This window comes from Eleutherodactylus coqui, chromosome 7, assembly GCF_035609145.1.
Source record: "Eleutherodactylus coqui strain aEleCoq1 chromosome 7, aEleCoq1.hap1, whole genome shotgun sequence".
Classification (NCBI taxonomy): domain Eukaryota; kingdom Metazoa; phylum Chordata; class Amphibia; order Anura; family Eleutherodactylidae; genus Eleutherodactylus; species Eleutherodactylus coqui.
The window spans coordinates 156,779,925-156,795,404 of record NC_089843.1 but is presented as its reverse complement, the minus strand read 5'-3'; the positions used below and the strand labels follow the sequence as shown (position 1 = coordinate 156,795,404).

Genomic DNA, 15,480 nt, shown 5'->3' with positions numbered 1-15,480 from the left:
TATATCATTAGCACACCTATTAATTCAATGTTACAATGCAGCCTCTGTCATGAGGGTTACACAATGTTCTCTTCTGATCACAAGTGTTTCATTTAGCAGTGATGCATTACAATCAATGAGCCGCTGTACTGAAACTTTCAGGCGGCCCTAAAATAAATGCTGCTTCTTGTTTTCAATGTGAAGAGCAGCACTGTCAATATACAGGACATTAGAGCCAGCGATAAAGCATATATTGTCTCTTCATGGGTCCGCGCATAAATTAAGACTTAAAGACGTTTAGTTAAACCATTGAAGTTTTTATTTCCAATTTATCTCAGTACTAAAATATTGCTTGCTTTTACACATAAAACAGTCTCCACCAATCATTGCTTTAGGAGTGGTATTTTCTTTATTTGTGCTACAGTAAAACACATTCTCAATCAAAGCTCCAGGTGGAGTATGTTGAAGTTAAAAAAAATCAAAATTAATAAATAAAGCACAGTTTACTATGTACATATACCCTATGTACAGTCTGAACTCCTAGTAAACCTACTTATATATGATATTTACAGAGAACGTATCTAAAAGATGATAACTTTCCAAGTAATTTGCCCAGTCTCCTTTACAATACTTATCAGGAATTATAAAATCATAAACCGAGCACGGTATAACTTCCGGTTGGTTAATACATAAGATAGTGAAGTGCACAGTACTATACCTCAGATAGTGATTTATTAACATTGCTCAATATAGAAAATAGCAATGGATCACAACAAATAACTTGGCCTTTCTAATACGAGTGTTTCCCAGGTCACTCGAAGATATGATACAGTATAACGATCAACATCACATACTGTTAAAGCACCTTTATGAATATACTCCTAAATTTGATGATTGCAGAATTTCCTTTTATATAATATGAACTACCAGAGTAATGAAGTTAGAAGCAAGGGGCAAGCAATATACAGAAAGTCAAAATGTTATAAAAGGTAATGCCCATTTTATTTATATGGATCATTGTAGGAAATAACCTGTTTCTGTAAGGATCTGTTACAAATTCCATATGTCGGAAAGAATAGTGCTACATATAACAATAGTCTTCCTTTTAAAAAAAGAGGACACTACAGTGAAATTCATTCATTAGGCGCTAGTAATATCCTTCCTTTATAGTGATAGCTATGATGCAAATGTGAGCGGAGCCTTGTAGTTAACTTATAAACAGGTCACAAGTATATGCACAATATTTACACCTCATTAAAAGGTACATTGGGAATAAAGAAGGCCTGTCAGAATTTCCCCGATTATATTTAAGTTGTATGTAGGGCAATGCACCTCACTTCAGTGCTTTTCACCATCACCATCATACAACTGCAGGAAGCTAAATCGAGCAGATTGGAGTCTTCCAAAGACATTTTTCTCTTCAGCTTTTATTTGTTGTTTTTTTTTGTTCGTGTATATGGTTTAACTTTCTGACAAGTCTCCTTTAAAAGTGCTTGGAAATTTATAAAAATTTTTAAAAAAAGTAATAAAAATGGGGAAATTTCTTAAACCCGTAATTTCAGAATCTGGGCAAAGTATAACTTCCACCAGTGCACAGTGTGCCTAATACATGAGGGGTGCACACCTCTTCCTGTATTAAGGGCATCCCTTGAAGCTCTCTGCACCTTCACAGAAATGTATTTCTGACCAGGTATACATATCTGGCATAATTAATGCAAGTTTCTGGCATAAATTATACCTTACTTGAAAGTAGTGAGACCTGCACAAAAGGCTGAAAAGGCACAATTTTTGCGAAAGCAGTCCTTACACTAAATTTTGCAACTTTTCTATGCCAGTTTTCAAGCAGAACGCCTTCTTAAATGACCTGCATTTCACAGTTCACACTATTCCTAAGATTATTAATTTTTAGGGCCATGTAAAAGTTTTGGGCTTATCAAAAAGTCTCAAAAATTCAATTAAAAGGGTTTTTGTGTGAGACTAAAGATCCATAGCCACTTTGTCTAGATACACAGTCTATGAACAAGTGTCATGCTGTATCATATCACTTCTCAGCCTTTCAAGTAAATAAGGCTGAATTTCAAAACCAGACAAAGCAAAGAGTAGCACCTTTCTAGAAGAAAATAGTCATGTTTTGATAAATTAAGAAGGTTGTGCAGTTGTAAACTACTGATGGCTTAGCCTCACGATAGGTGGGCTTCCATTGTACAAGCACCTGCTAATCAACTGCTAGTGCACTGAGTAGATTTCTGCAATAAGCTGACATCTCCGCTGCAACTGCAGTGGCCCACTTTGGTATTGCAGGCCAAATTGCCATAGAAATGAATGGGAACTTGGCGTGCAGTACCAAAGCCGGCCACTGCGTTGGAAATTAAGATGTCTGCTTCCTGCAGACATCTGCTCAGTATATGTTCACATCAGCCCACAGAACAGTTAATATGCAGGGATCTCTTGCTATGGAACCCTGCCCATCTATTACTAATGACCTATCCTGGTGAAGGCCATCAATAGTTTACAATTGGACCACCCCTTTAACCCTTTTTCACTTATTTTATTCCTTCTTTTCATTGACATTCTATTTACTCAGAAGAATACTGTACACACACGACAGCCTCTCTTTCCCATTTTAAATCTATTTTTTAGTACAAGGACAAGATTAAATAACAAACATACATAGAACTTTCCATGTCCTTGTTCAGACTGATGATTTTGCTGTAATGTCAAGAATTGAATGACGATCACAGTTCAATTAACATAGCCTGAGGTAGCAATTCATGAGTGACACTACTTCTCGCTCTCCAGTTAGAAGATGCTGCTACATTTCATTGACTTGTACAATAAATAGTTAAATGTTATCAAATTATCATGTAAACGTTTTCTTCATATCACTAGACTGACACTTGGCCATTTCAATAGATGACATTGCAGCCATGGACTGAAAGGTTGCACACCATTCACTACAGTATTATGTTACCTGAAGGCGACATACAAATGGCCATTTCATATTCCCCTCTAGATTCTCCTTTTGATAGGGTACAATGGGAGAAAGACAACCACAGAGAGATCATACTGTAGATTGCTATGCAGTAAAAGTGCTTCGGTCCTAATAGTGTCTGTAAAATATAGGGACGGTGGGACTAGTTCTATATTAAAAATTCAAGAAATCTACAGAATTCAGTATTTGGTGTTGAATAAGGTGTCCAACACACTGCCAACCACACGGTCATCCTTTCCTTCGACAGATACAGTTGATCTTCAAGAATGGACAGAAAAATCTAGTATATCAGTTTGGTACCTTTACTGTATCATCTCGGCACCTTATATAGCATCAAACGCTCAGTGCCGCGGATTTCTGTAATTATTGGGATTTCAATGGGTATTTCTCTGCAACTTATCTATATTATTATGGAGTGCCGAACATACTTTAATTGGATATTTCCTTACTGAAGGGAGTCTGTCACATTATACGGTAGTCCTCTCAGTTGGCAGCACGTTATTTAAGCAGGAAAAGCCAGAATATATATATATATATATATATATATATATATATATATATATATATATATATAGTAGTCTAATAGGAAAAGATTCAGTATAAATTGTATTTCATTCATTTAAACCCCTGCTCTTTTTATGGTCAGGTGTCCAGTGGACGATGCTACTCAGTGTTTGACCACTATCTCAGTATTTACAAATACGAGGAAAGCTATCAATCACAGGATAGGACCACCATAGCCATAGAAAGAGTAAGGGTTAAAATGAATAAAATATAAGTTATACTGAATCTATTCACATACAACTATGTATCAATTCGCTCTGTTCCTCCTGTTGTATAGCATGATGCTGGAAGAGGACACTGCATGAAGAATGCAATAGGTTCCCTTTAAGGGCCAACCATCTACAATCACCCATCACTTGTTGCAATGCTGTACACTATTGTAACAGGCATAATGGATAATCTGCATGTGGCATTTATGCCTTCCATCATACATGGAGGACAATTAGTAAATCCCATAACACTTAATGCAAGGCATGTTTGCCCTATGGGTGCATTCACATAGGGTCAGAGTTATAACATGAAGCACCTGGACCAAGATATAACTTCTATACCAGCCTTTCCATCTAACGTGAGATTTATATCATTGGTGTCATCCTATATGGTAGATGGCTCATGGGACCAATCAGGCAGTAGGGTCCAGGTGTAAATCTAATCATTGCAACCAAGGTAAATTCACCCCTAAATTGGATCCCTTTGAGTATTGATCTCAATTCTGCCTTCTTGTCAACCAGATAGAGGGACTTAAATGAATACATACATTTTATGGGTGAGAAATGAGCACCAACTACATTCTTGTCAGTCTTTCGAATATTTGACGTGCAACATAACCTGCTATCTCACATAACATGTATATCTACTATCTGTAAAAGGCCGCAAGCGGTGCTATACTTGTGTAACCTAGTAACCTATACAAAAGGCATGTATTACATTGAACAGAATATCAATGACTTGGTGTTACAGGACTTCATAAATATAACTTATTTTTCCTCTCTGGTGATTAACAATATCTTGTGTGCTTAACTGTAATGGTTAATATGTATTAGGCGTATGGATCATTTTTTTTAGAGGATTATTTGTTATCCAATTTAATTTCCATCTCCTATTTTAAGTTTAGGACATTATAGATGCAAAAACCAAATACTGTTTCTAAATTCTGTTAATCTTAGGCAAACATGAAAGCAATAAAACAAAAAAATATATATATAAATGTAGCCATATCTCAACTGATACAAAGTCCTGTGCATATTTTATAAATAGTGGTTTAGGCCCAAGTAAATATAAATATTTAATATACTGTACATGGACAATGTATTACAAAAAGGAGGTAAGCACATTCACATAGTGTGTATATTACAAAAAGGTAGATCAGTCACAATTTGATATTCTTGTAGTGAAATATCATGACGTGTTAATAAAAAAAATGCTTGAGCAGAACTCTGTGCAATACAGATTGAGAATTATTGTTTAGAAAAGTTAGTCTGGATTAAACTTCAAGTCGTTCAGTGCTTGGAAAGGCTTAAGCACATTGACGTGAATGATGGGAAAAACCTTGGAATAAATAATGATTGAAATGAATGGTCACTGGTGTCTTATTGTTGAGGCTTACTATACAGGTGCATTTCCATTGATGTAGTGAGGACTCCAGTAGTACTGACACAAGTTAGAAGCCATGTTACAGTGGTTCTTCTAAGTCAGACTTGTATTAGTTCATTTCACTTTCTCTTTATGCTTTATGTGACCATTTTTCTTGTGTTTTCCATTTGCTAGGCCATTATGGTAGAATCCATTGGTGGTGCTATGGTCTGTAACTTTGGTCTTCCACAAAAATTTTCGGATTTTTAAAAGCACAAAGCACACTAAAATAACAACAATCATTGTGAGTAATACAATATCAACCAAGAAGTACTGGACAATCGAAATATCATAGGTAGCTGCACGAAGATGCTTTGCCCCATTGTGTCGGAGGACGTAATCAATCCAAAACGCAGCCCTGGTGACGGGATGGCCTGGCTGATCCTTGTGAATTTTTGAGAGTTTCTGTGCTTGTTGTCGATAACTGTTTCATAAGAAATAAAAAAAGTAAACTTTAATAACTTAGAATCATTGGACTCAGCGTAACTTAAATTAGATGTTGGAGCCGACCAATGCAACAATAAACTAATAGCAACAATGTAGCCTTTAAGTAAATCATTCATGCAAATTTGCATTAGCTTTTTCAGGCTTGTTTAGCTGGCCGTAGACATTTACCAGATGGCTATTACCCGCCAATTTAGCCATTATTTTGTAATGTTCATTGAGTAGAGGGAGTAAGTGACCAGCAAATATTTCTGGTGCCTTTTACATTCAGGAGGGAACAAAGAATTAGAAAAGTCAAAATCAAGGGTTCCCAGATAAAGGGGAAACCTCTTGGGCTCCCAGAGGAACTTTTGGACACCAAGAGATGTCCTAGACACCTCAGTCACACCTGTAGGCTGGTGCCTGCTGTGAAGCCGCTTTATCTGTAGGATCATAGAAATACTTATTTACATGTTGATTATCACGTTTGTTTCATATAGAGCTGAGATTTCTCTTCACTTACCAAGGCAATACAACACGTTACAAAGAAGGGCCAACATATATCATTTTAGAATATTTTACAAGTACGGAATATTACCTGGGTTTATGGATAACATCTGAGAGTGCCTCATATAGACTGTCTTTGGTCATCCGACTCCAATCCAGACGGATCCCCATGCCTTTCGCCTGCACTCTAGTCATAGTATCATAATGGTCTCCAAACAAAGGGATTCCCACTACCGATACCCCATGGTACATAGCTTCAAAGATACCATTCAATCCTCCATGGCTAAGGAAGGTCTTAATTTTTGGATGTCCTATAGGAAAATATTATGAAACAATGTTATGCAATAGGTCTAGCTTGTATCACTATTTTACATTTATGACATCTCCATATATTGATTTGTGCCATTTTATACAACTGTTTACATCAATGGAATTGTGTTATAATTACAAAAGAAAACATTTGCCTGTTTGAGATGTGGTAAAAGGGTATTTTGTAGACTTTGGCGATTCGTAAATCAAGGGAAATAATAATAAAATGTAAAATATACAAGAGATCATCTGGCTGTACAAACTAATTAGATTTTAACCAAGCATCACCAATGCAGCCAGTAATTGGCTGCCAAAGTCAGACTTCAAATCCACATAATTATCTCTTCCGCTGTATAAGAAAATACCAGTAGAGAACCGACTGTGGGAACAGCTGGGTTGACCAATAGGTTTACAAGTCATTTTGTTATCTCACCAAATATTACTGGAATTTGTTTTGTTTTTTCAAAGACCTACAAAGTTCCTTTATTTTTCAGCACTCCCAGTGAAGATCAGATTAAAACTTTAAAGTCCATTTCACAAGGAACAATTCCTTCAAAAAGTTATTAAAAAGAGTGAAAATCAAGGAAAAAGTATAAACTCAGCCAACGATCGAACGATAATTTGTTCGCTTTTTGTTCATCATTCATTTTATGCACGAATACGAATCATCGGTAGTTCGTTCACTAATTGTTCGGTTTAAACACCGATCGTTCATCCCTATCATTCACGTATACAGTCAATGTGAACGACTGAACAATTTCTTCTTCGAACGAGCCAACGATGTATCTACCTGTAAAAAGCAGGCTGCACAAGTGAACTCAGATATCATTTGCTCATTGATACGATAAATCGTTTGGTGTTAGCAGACCCCAACAAGCAGCTAGACAATGAGTCCTATTATATGGCCCCTCAGCAGCAGTGCTCATTTGCTCACTATATCATAAGTTTTATTTCTTTGGTTTTCCTAAAGTTTCCACAACACTTATTTTCTTCTATGTGAATCTTTTAACCTCTATATCTTATAGAATTAAGAGGGTTTGTCCAGGAATGCAACAAAATGGCCGCCATCTATGTAGCCTGTGGATGGCCATCCTAGGACAGAAGAATGCATCTGTAGACTGGAGGGAATGGGGCTGTAGGCATAGCTGGAGCCTAAAGTCACACTGTTTTATCTTTAGGCTGAATGGTAAAAGCCTGAGAGGAACAGACAGCAATGAGTTAGGGTCTTTTTACAAAGGACAATTGTTGGGCGCCTATCTGATGGCTCAGTCCTCTTATCATCGGCCTTACCCACTTGGTCTACAGAAGCATTCAACCATCCTAGGATGGATTTCCACAGTCTGCCCTAATGGCAGCTTTGTTGCATTCCTAGAAACCTCTTTATAGTTGGGTAACTAAACAAAACTGGTGAGGGGCAGTCACTTGGAAGCAAATTTAATAAATCCACATGGAAGAAAAAACAAAAACTAAGCTTTAATGAAGGTTGTCTCATTGGAGATAACAGCTTTCTTTTGGGAACTGGTTCCTAACATTGATGTCAAACATGTGATTTTCACCAAAAGAAGCAATTAGCACCTGGACCATTCTGCTTTTACAAAGGAGCTCTTTTTACTGGGTCATACACTTGAGTCCCAGTCCTAAGCAAGGGACCCTCTCGTGATATTCATATGGTCTAATAGCACGTATAGACAGGGGATTTCTTCATGAGACAAGTTGGTTAAGTATACAATCAAAGAAGGTTTTCAGTTTTATTTAAATAAAGCTTATTCATTGCATGTAACTTTTTTAGTATCATTTCTCTATCAATAATTGACAATTTATTTGCTTGTCAGTCAATAACTTAGTTCACGGATATAAACAAAAAGGTTTTGATTCACTGATAAATAGAGAACTTGAAAACTGTATACAGAAAGCATCTTTGAATGTTACCGAACTTCGAAACACAAACTTAAGCACCTAGAAGTAGTTGTCGAAATCGAATAAACCTTGTGGGGAGTTACAAATGTAAATGACTTCTGTGTGGGGTTTAAAGGAGGATTATTACTTTGTGGAGCACACAGGAAAGCACTATTACCGTGTAGGGAGAGCTAAGAGGACAGGTTAGTGTCAACATGGGGCCAGAGTGCAGGAAGTAGTCATGGTTACAGCTCAGCTAGAGGAAAAAACAAAAATGGACAACTCCAAATCAGAGAAGACGTCACCTTTGATCACTAGAGAGAACTTCACTGTAATTACTATCACTGTATATAACTGGTATTTGACCATTATATGGTGAAAGCATTATTTAGAGGTACACTAGAGCTAAGCCACTGCATCTAAGCTTCTTTAGTTATAAGAGTTGTATTATAGATATGCTGCATATGAGATTTTATATATATTTATACTTTTAGGGGGCGGAGAGGGTAATGCATGTACTTTGAAATTTATGCCACTAATCTTTTAAGACTCTAAAAATGTCTGTTGCAGCTGGTGTTGCATCGATCAGCTACTTAAGAGATCCAACAATGTTCCAGACAAACCACAGCTGACAGCCATGAAGTGTAAGGGGGAGGCAAAATTAAATTTTGCACCAGGGCCCGTGATCCTTTAACTACACCCATTGCAGTTTTTATGACACAAGAACTCTAATCATGTGCTAGAAGTCTTTGGTAAACTGGGAAGTCACAAGCAGACCAGTGCATTTTGAGTTCACAAGTTACACATACACATGTAGCAATCCTTAATACATCTATGTAACATGCGTATGCCATTTGTGTAGTGTACCGCTCATTCACTTTGTATGAAAATGGTTGCTCTATGTGTAGTGTCCCAGAACATCATCCTGGTCCCCCGTCATCCGGTTTATTGGCATTCCCTATCCTAGGGGTGTCAACAGTGGCCTGCAATTTTGCTCTTGCCCTGACTGCGTGTCATCCCTTAGGGAAAGGAGCCTGGTAAGTTCCGCTGTGACAAGCCAACATTTAACCCTCCAAGCTCCCCATGTCTGCCAATTGACCAGTATACCCCTATGGGGTGCTGCACTATGCAAATGGTGTAGAGAGCCAGCAGGCACGTTAAAGATTGTTACACTGCTAACTTACAAGGATAGGAATTCCAAGATAAAAGAAATAAATTAAACAACATCATAATTCATAGGTAAGTGATGTTCATTGATGACATGATTTTAGAGCATTTCATCTTTCTATGTATTTTGTGTACTCTACATATTTACTGGCTGCATAAGGTAATTTAACCTGCATTCTGTAGATGTTTTTCTTTGACCAACCCTATTAATAATAATTAAATTTTTGGTTATTATGTGATAATAATGTATGATTTACTTACCAAGTAAGTCATTCTGAGGTAACCATTCCACTAGTTTTGTGTTGTTGCCTAAATTCCTAGGCTTGGGTCCTGTAAACCTAAATTAGGAAAGTTATATTATAGGCATGATAAAAAAAAAACAATGACAACTGAGAAATAAAAATGTTTTTACTCATTAAATGCAATATATTACTGGGAAATATTCTTCTGCTGAAAACTGAAGAGGATAAAACCTTATTGTAGGCGAACAATGAACACTGCACTTAGATGTCACAGTATTGATTTCCATCATGCAAATAAAAGCTAATTGCACACAAAAATGTGATCAGTGGACACAAAGCAGTCAGTCGATACTGCAGTCAACACTGAAACTGAACTTTGCACCAACACTAAATCACTTCTGTTTAACATTCTTCTCTTCTCCGTGTCTGGTTGGTTTGTTTTTATAGATTGTAAACTCGTAAAAGGTATGTAGAGTGCAATGAAACCATCCAAAGGCCACCCCTTTTATGTAAGCAGATGTTCTATGATATTCAGTGCCAACACATACTGGCAGTCTTCTTTGAGAGGATCATCCCTATAAAACTTTTTAAACTCTGAGGCTGGCCTAGTGAGCTGCACCCCAAGTATTGGCGAGGCACGGCTGGGGAGGCAGCTTTGCCAGAAACATATACTGAATATAGACCAGTCTCAGACTGCATCAATCTCCGGGTGCAAACGACAGGAAATAGTTAGAGATGAGCGAGCGTACTCGCTAAGGCAAACTACTCGAGCGAGTAGGGCCTTATGCGAGTACCTGCCCGCTCGTCTCTAAAGATTTGGCTGCCGGCGGGGGGCAGGGAGAGGCGGGAGAGAGCGGGGAGGAACGGGCGGGGGGGGGAATCTCTCTCTCATTCTCTCACCCCCGCTCCACCATGCTCACTCCTGCAACTCACCGCTCTCCCCTGCCGGCAGCCGAATCTTTAGAGACGAGCGGGCAGGTACTCGCATAAGGCACTACTTGCTCAAGTAGTTAGCCTTAGCGAGTATGCTCGCTCATCTCTAGAAATAGTCTCTCATTAAGAACACACAGCTTAATGGTTACAGTGTCTTTTCATGGAACTTAGGTTATTGGCTACAGTCTTTTCACAGGGGCACTCATTTGAACAGAACAAAACACAAGGCAATATGTTATGCCCAATTACTTGGCTCGCTCGGAAACTCCAAGGGCTCAATTATCCCACAGTGTAAACTTCCAGGTAGTGGTCCCGAACTACCCTAGGGATGCTTGCCGAAGGTGTCACTACCCAGCTCCACATAAGGCCAAAGTACGCAGTCCAAAAGACTATGGTAGCAGATCACCACTCACAGAATCTTGGGGTCTTTTGCTCAGCTGAACACTTGCTCAACCCAAATCCAATCTTTCTTAGGTTTATTGACCCTGATGCACCTAATGCCAATACATCACAAAAATAACAGACCATGAGGTATGTGAAGCAGCCCTAACCATAATCTTAGTCTCTGCTCTTAATAGATCCCATGTGGAGCTACACTCAGCATCTACACTAGTGACCTAGGACTAAACGTTGATCCAGGGATTATTTTGACTGCCATTATGGAGTTAGGAAGGAATTTTTTTCCCCAGAATGGGCAAAATTGGCTTCTGCCTCATGTTTGTTTGCCTTCCTCTGGATCAACAAGGCGGGAATGGGAGGGGGGGGGGGTGGTGACAGGCTGAACTACATGAACATTGTCTTCCTTCAGCCTAACATACTATGTTACTATGTAATAACATACCTTACAACATCAGCCAGTTAACTGTTTAGACTTCACAGTAGCTGCAAGTAATTGTGGTTAGCACACTGCATGGCAAACGGGGCAACATTAAGATGGCTATGCCAAACTTCACAGCCCTAATTATGATCTCTAGTATCTCGGCAAATCCACAACATAACATTTGTAACACAGTTCAATTCACGCTTTTGGCAAAAGGCACAGGACATTGTAGCATCAACATCAACCACTTTGCAATTGAGTCATTCTGCTTTATTGCATGCCGCTGGCAGATCAGATTGTGTGTGGAATATGACAAGCTCCCTTTAAGCTTTATGTACATACAACCAGAGAGCCCCCTTAATTATGCATTTAATAAACTAGATTAAAGAGACATTATGGGGCTGATGGTATTACAATATTGCTGCATATCAAGTAGTTCTAGACACCATGTGCAACAAATGACATGCATGAACCCACCTACAGCAACAGAATAGTGAAGTACAGCTGCTTCCAAAACTTAGATTGTTAGGTCTACTGAAGCAACCAGACCTGCAGAAATAGCATTTTCAAATTTCCCACTCCGTATGCTAATGAATCTAGACTGGTCCAGTGGGAGGGGCCAGACTGTCTCTACTGGTCGGAGTTTGTCACATAAACCTACCCCTCTCTGCTAGTGCGACGTGGATGACGTATGAGACATCATCCACACAGTGAACCAAATCTTACACATGTGCCGGGATTTCAGCACACACGCAGTTGAGCAAGCTGAATCTGCCCACAAATGGGACAAATAACCTGCACACATGCTTCAAAGTTAAGGCAGGTTCCCTTTAAAAAAAGAAAAGTCCCAGTGCTGCTCACAGTAAGCGATCACATATGAGCTCCTATTTATCCAGAGGCGTTTTTAAAATCAGATCGCTTACAACAGAAAACACCGAAACGTATGTTAGAGCAGACTTTGTACATTGGTCCTGTTGTGTAGGGTCGTAGTGCAGTTGCATCTTACCTCCAAAGGACTTTCTGGCGCAATTTGGCAAGGGCTCCTGCTAGTTTCTCAGCTATGTCTTCAGATAAAAATTTAACGCCTGCTCCAAATGAGACCACTACAAAGCCATGTTCATCCACATTGTCCACCCAGGTCTGAAACTCCTTAAGAAAAAAAAATTAACAGAATATTTACTTAAAACTCCCATTAAAAGGAAAGGGTCTGTTCACATGTTGTTTTTGATTCTGTCCAGGAGTGCAAATTAAGATTTATGTATGAATCCCCGAAAACAGAACCCCTGGATGGAACCACTCATTTCTATTGATGAAATTTGCAGAAACCGGGACCAGTAGGTTTTGCCAGCTTTTCATTTGTTTCTGACACTGAGCCAGAAAAAATTTCCTGGTGGACCAAGTTTGGTCCAGGGGTCTCATCTGAATCCCTTTCTGCAGGGGTCTATGGGACTTGTAATGTTAAAATCTCGATCGCGCAAAACCGCGATTTCGGGGTGAATTGCAATTTTGCGCGATCGCAAATTTAACATTACAAGTCCCATAGACCCCTGCAGAAAAAAAAACGCTGCGAATTTTGCAGTGAAAAAAAACTGTACTGGGTAGTCACCCTTAAAGTAAACTTTTATCACATAAAACTTAACCCCAAAAACAGATATGCTGTAGCAGCAGGAAAGAATGATATGGACTAAAAGAGTATGACGATATAAGCCACCTGCCTCACTAAATACATTAGGTGTATATAACTTATTAGGAACAATGGAGCTGCACTCACTCCGCCGACTCAAGCGCAATGGCTTATGCCATCTGGACTAGTGCATATATGACACTAGTCACTGGCTGATATCAGTGGTACTAATATACCGGGAGCACCACAATCAGTAGTGAGGAGATAAATGCCTACAGCATAGATCTGAAGCTAAAACCTACCGCTAGAGCTCCCCTGACATGTTTCACCAGACAACTGGCGTCCTCAGGGGTACATGGGGCAATAGATGCAGCGCCCGGGTGTAACAGACATATATCAGTAAGAGGCGAGATCAGTATCATCCCAACCACCAATCAGTTGTGTGGGAGACAATAGTGGCTCTGGGTGTAATGCACAGACATCAGTGCAAATACCAATAAGAGAAACAGTAAGTGGCAGCCAAAAGAGGAACACATAACATTCAGACAATGCAAGGCAAGGCATTCCCTGTCTTCGTCAGCTGGAGCATGCTCAGTAGATCAAAACGGGCTGATAGAGTAAAAACCTTCACAAAAGTGAAGCATGTGGGCCTCGGTGAATCCATTCTTTCTGCAGCCCTGCTGAACATAGTACTGCGCAAAAGACGTGGAGAAATAAATCTCAGACATGAACACGATTCATGCATTTTGGGCTATTCCTACAGATGCACAACAGTCCACTGGAACAATAGAGCAAATGAGTCATTTATAATCAATAATTCCAATACCTTAATCAGTGATGTCACCTGTTGGGTATGCAGTTACACGAACAACCATTTAGCAAGTGCTGCAGGGAAAACGTCTAAAGACCCGTTTAGTCAAACAACGATTATCGCTCAAAATTCATTTAAAAGCCATCATTTGAGAAATAATCGTTCGGTCTAAATGCGCGGCCATCGTGCACTTCTCGTGCACTATTCGTTCACCGATGACTCTTATCAGTGCCGAACGCTGATTTTCATAGCAGGTGGCGCTGATAGTATTCTTTCAGCTGGTATCCCGCTGGCAGTTCTCAGCGGGACACTAGCTGAAAACTCAGAAAAATGCAGCTGTTTGCATATACAAAACAGCTGCTTTGTTCTCGGAGCTATCACGGCAGTATCCCGCTCACAAGTAGTGAGGTCCAAGCATCTATAATGGACCTCACTACTTTTATATGAAAATAAAAAAACATATGAATAATAGCAGAAATGAATTCATGAATGGGTGTGAGTGAGAGCTGCCTCTGATTGGTGAGGCTGTGACCAATCAGAGGCAGCTCATTCAGCAGGCGGGGATCGCCTGCCCTATCCGTTTCTGTGTCGTTCCCATCACTTTCGTGAATTTCCCAGATTTTCACAACGCCTGCCCTATCCGTTTCTGTGTCGTTCCCATCACTTTCGTGAATTTCCCAGATTTTCACAAATGAAAACCTTAGCGAGCATCGGCGATATACAAAAATGCTCGAGTCGCCCATTGACTTTAATGGGGTTCATTACTCGAAACGAACCCTCGAGCATCGCGGGAAGTTCGACTCGAGTAACGAGCACTCGAGCATTTTGGTGCTCGCTCATCTCTAATAAATACATACATCTTAGCCTGATGTGGTGTGGTTTGTTATTAAAACAACGCTGCCCTCATGTGTATGCATTATGTAACTACACCCTCACTCACCATCACCATAGCATCTACAGTAGTCCAGCAACACATGCTTATAAAAGCTGTCTGAAAGAAAATCTGTCTGTTGCCCATAGTGACATAGTGATCACAGAGCAGCTTTCATTTCTTATACTGATGAGGTAAAAGGAGAGCTGGGCTGTGATTAGTTACTATGGGCAATAAAGATTTTCTTTTAGACAACTTTCCTACCATTGTGATGTCGGGCTAATTTTCCATGGCCGACCCTGTACAACAAATGTCATCCCTCACATCATCACTATCCACACAAGCAATGCAAAGCTACCAATCAATCAATCACATGAGCCAACATGTACGGAACCGTACACTTTTTCATCAATCATCTGCTGAGGTTCCACGACAACAGTGTTTCACGAAGTGGCAAAATCTTGATTTAACAACTGTGAAATCCTGCTACATCCTCAGATATATAATAGTGAAGAGGATCGCTGAGCTGTGCAAGCAGAGAGAACTAGATAAGGAAGAGCCAATGAAAGTGAAGACTGCAGCAAGTGGCGCCTGAGCATGGATAATATATATATAGATTGCAGTAATCGTCCTGTCTGCTAGTTATAGTATAATACCACAAATTGACCTTGATTACAAGATTCATTATAGACAGCATTTATAACGAAACT

General features: G+C 39.3%; 1 protein-coding gene across 1 annotated transcript in view; it reads right to left on the bottom strand.

Annotated features, from left to right (window-relative positions):
• Window positions 1–4,802: 4,802 nt before the first annotated feature.
• The window catches only part of UGT8 (UDP glycosyltransferase 8), an 82,064-nt gene continuing 71,386 nt past the window's right edge, over window positions 4,803–15,480 (bottom strand). The window contains exons 3-6 of the mRNA XM_066573879.1: window positions 12,471–12,613; window positions 9,731–9,807; window positions 6,189–6,408; window positions 4,803–5,591 (exon numbers count right to left, since the gene is read on the bottom strand). Of these exons, the coding sequence (XP_066429976.1) occupies window positions 5,243–5,591; window positions 6,189–6,408; window positions 9,731–9,807; window positions 12,471–12,613 (789 nt within the window). The 3' untranslated portion in view covers window positions 4,803–5,242. The remainder of the gene's footprint in view (window positions 5,592–6,188; window positions 6,409–9,730; window positions 9,808–12,470; window positions 12,614–15,480) is intronic.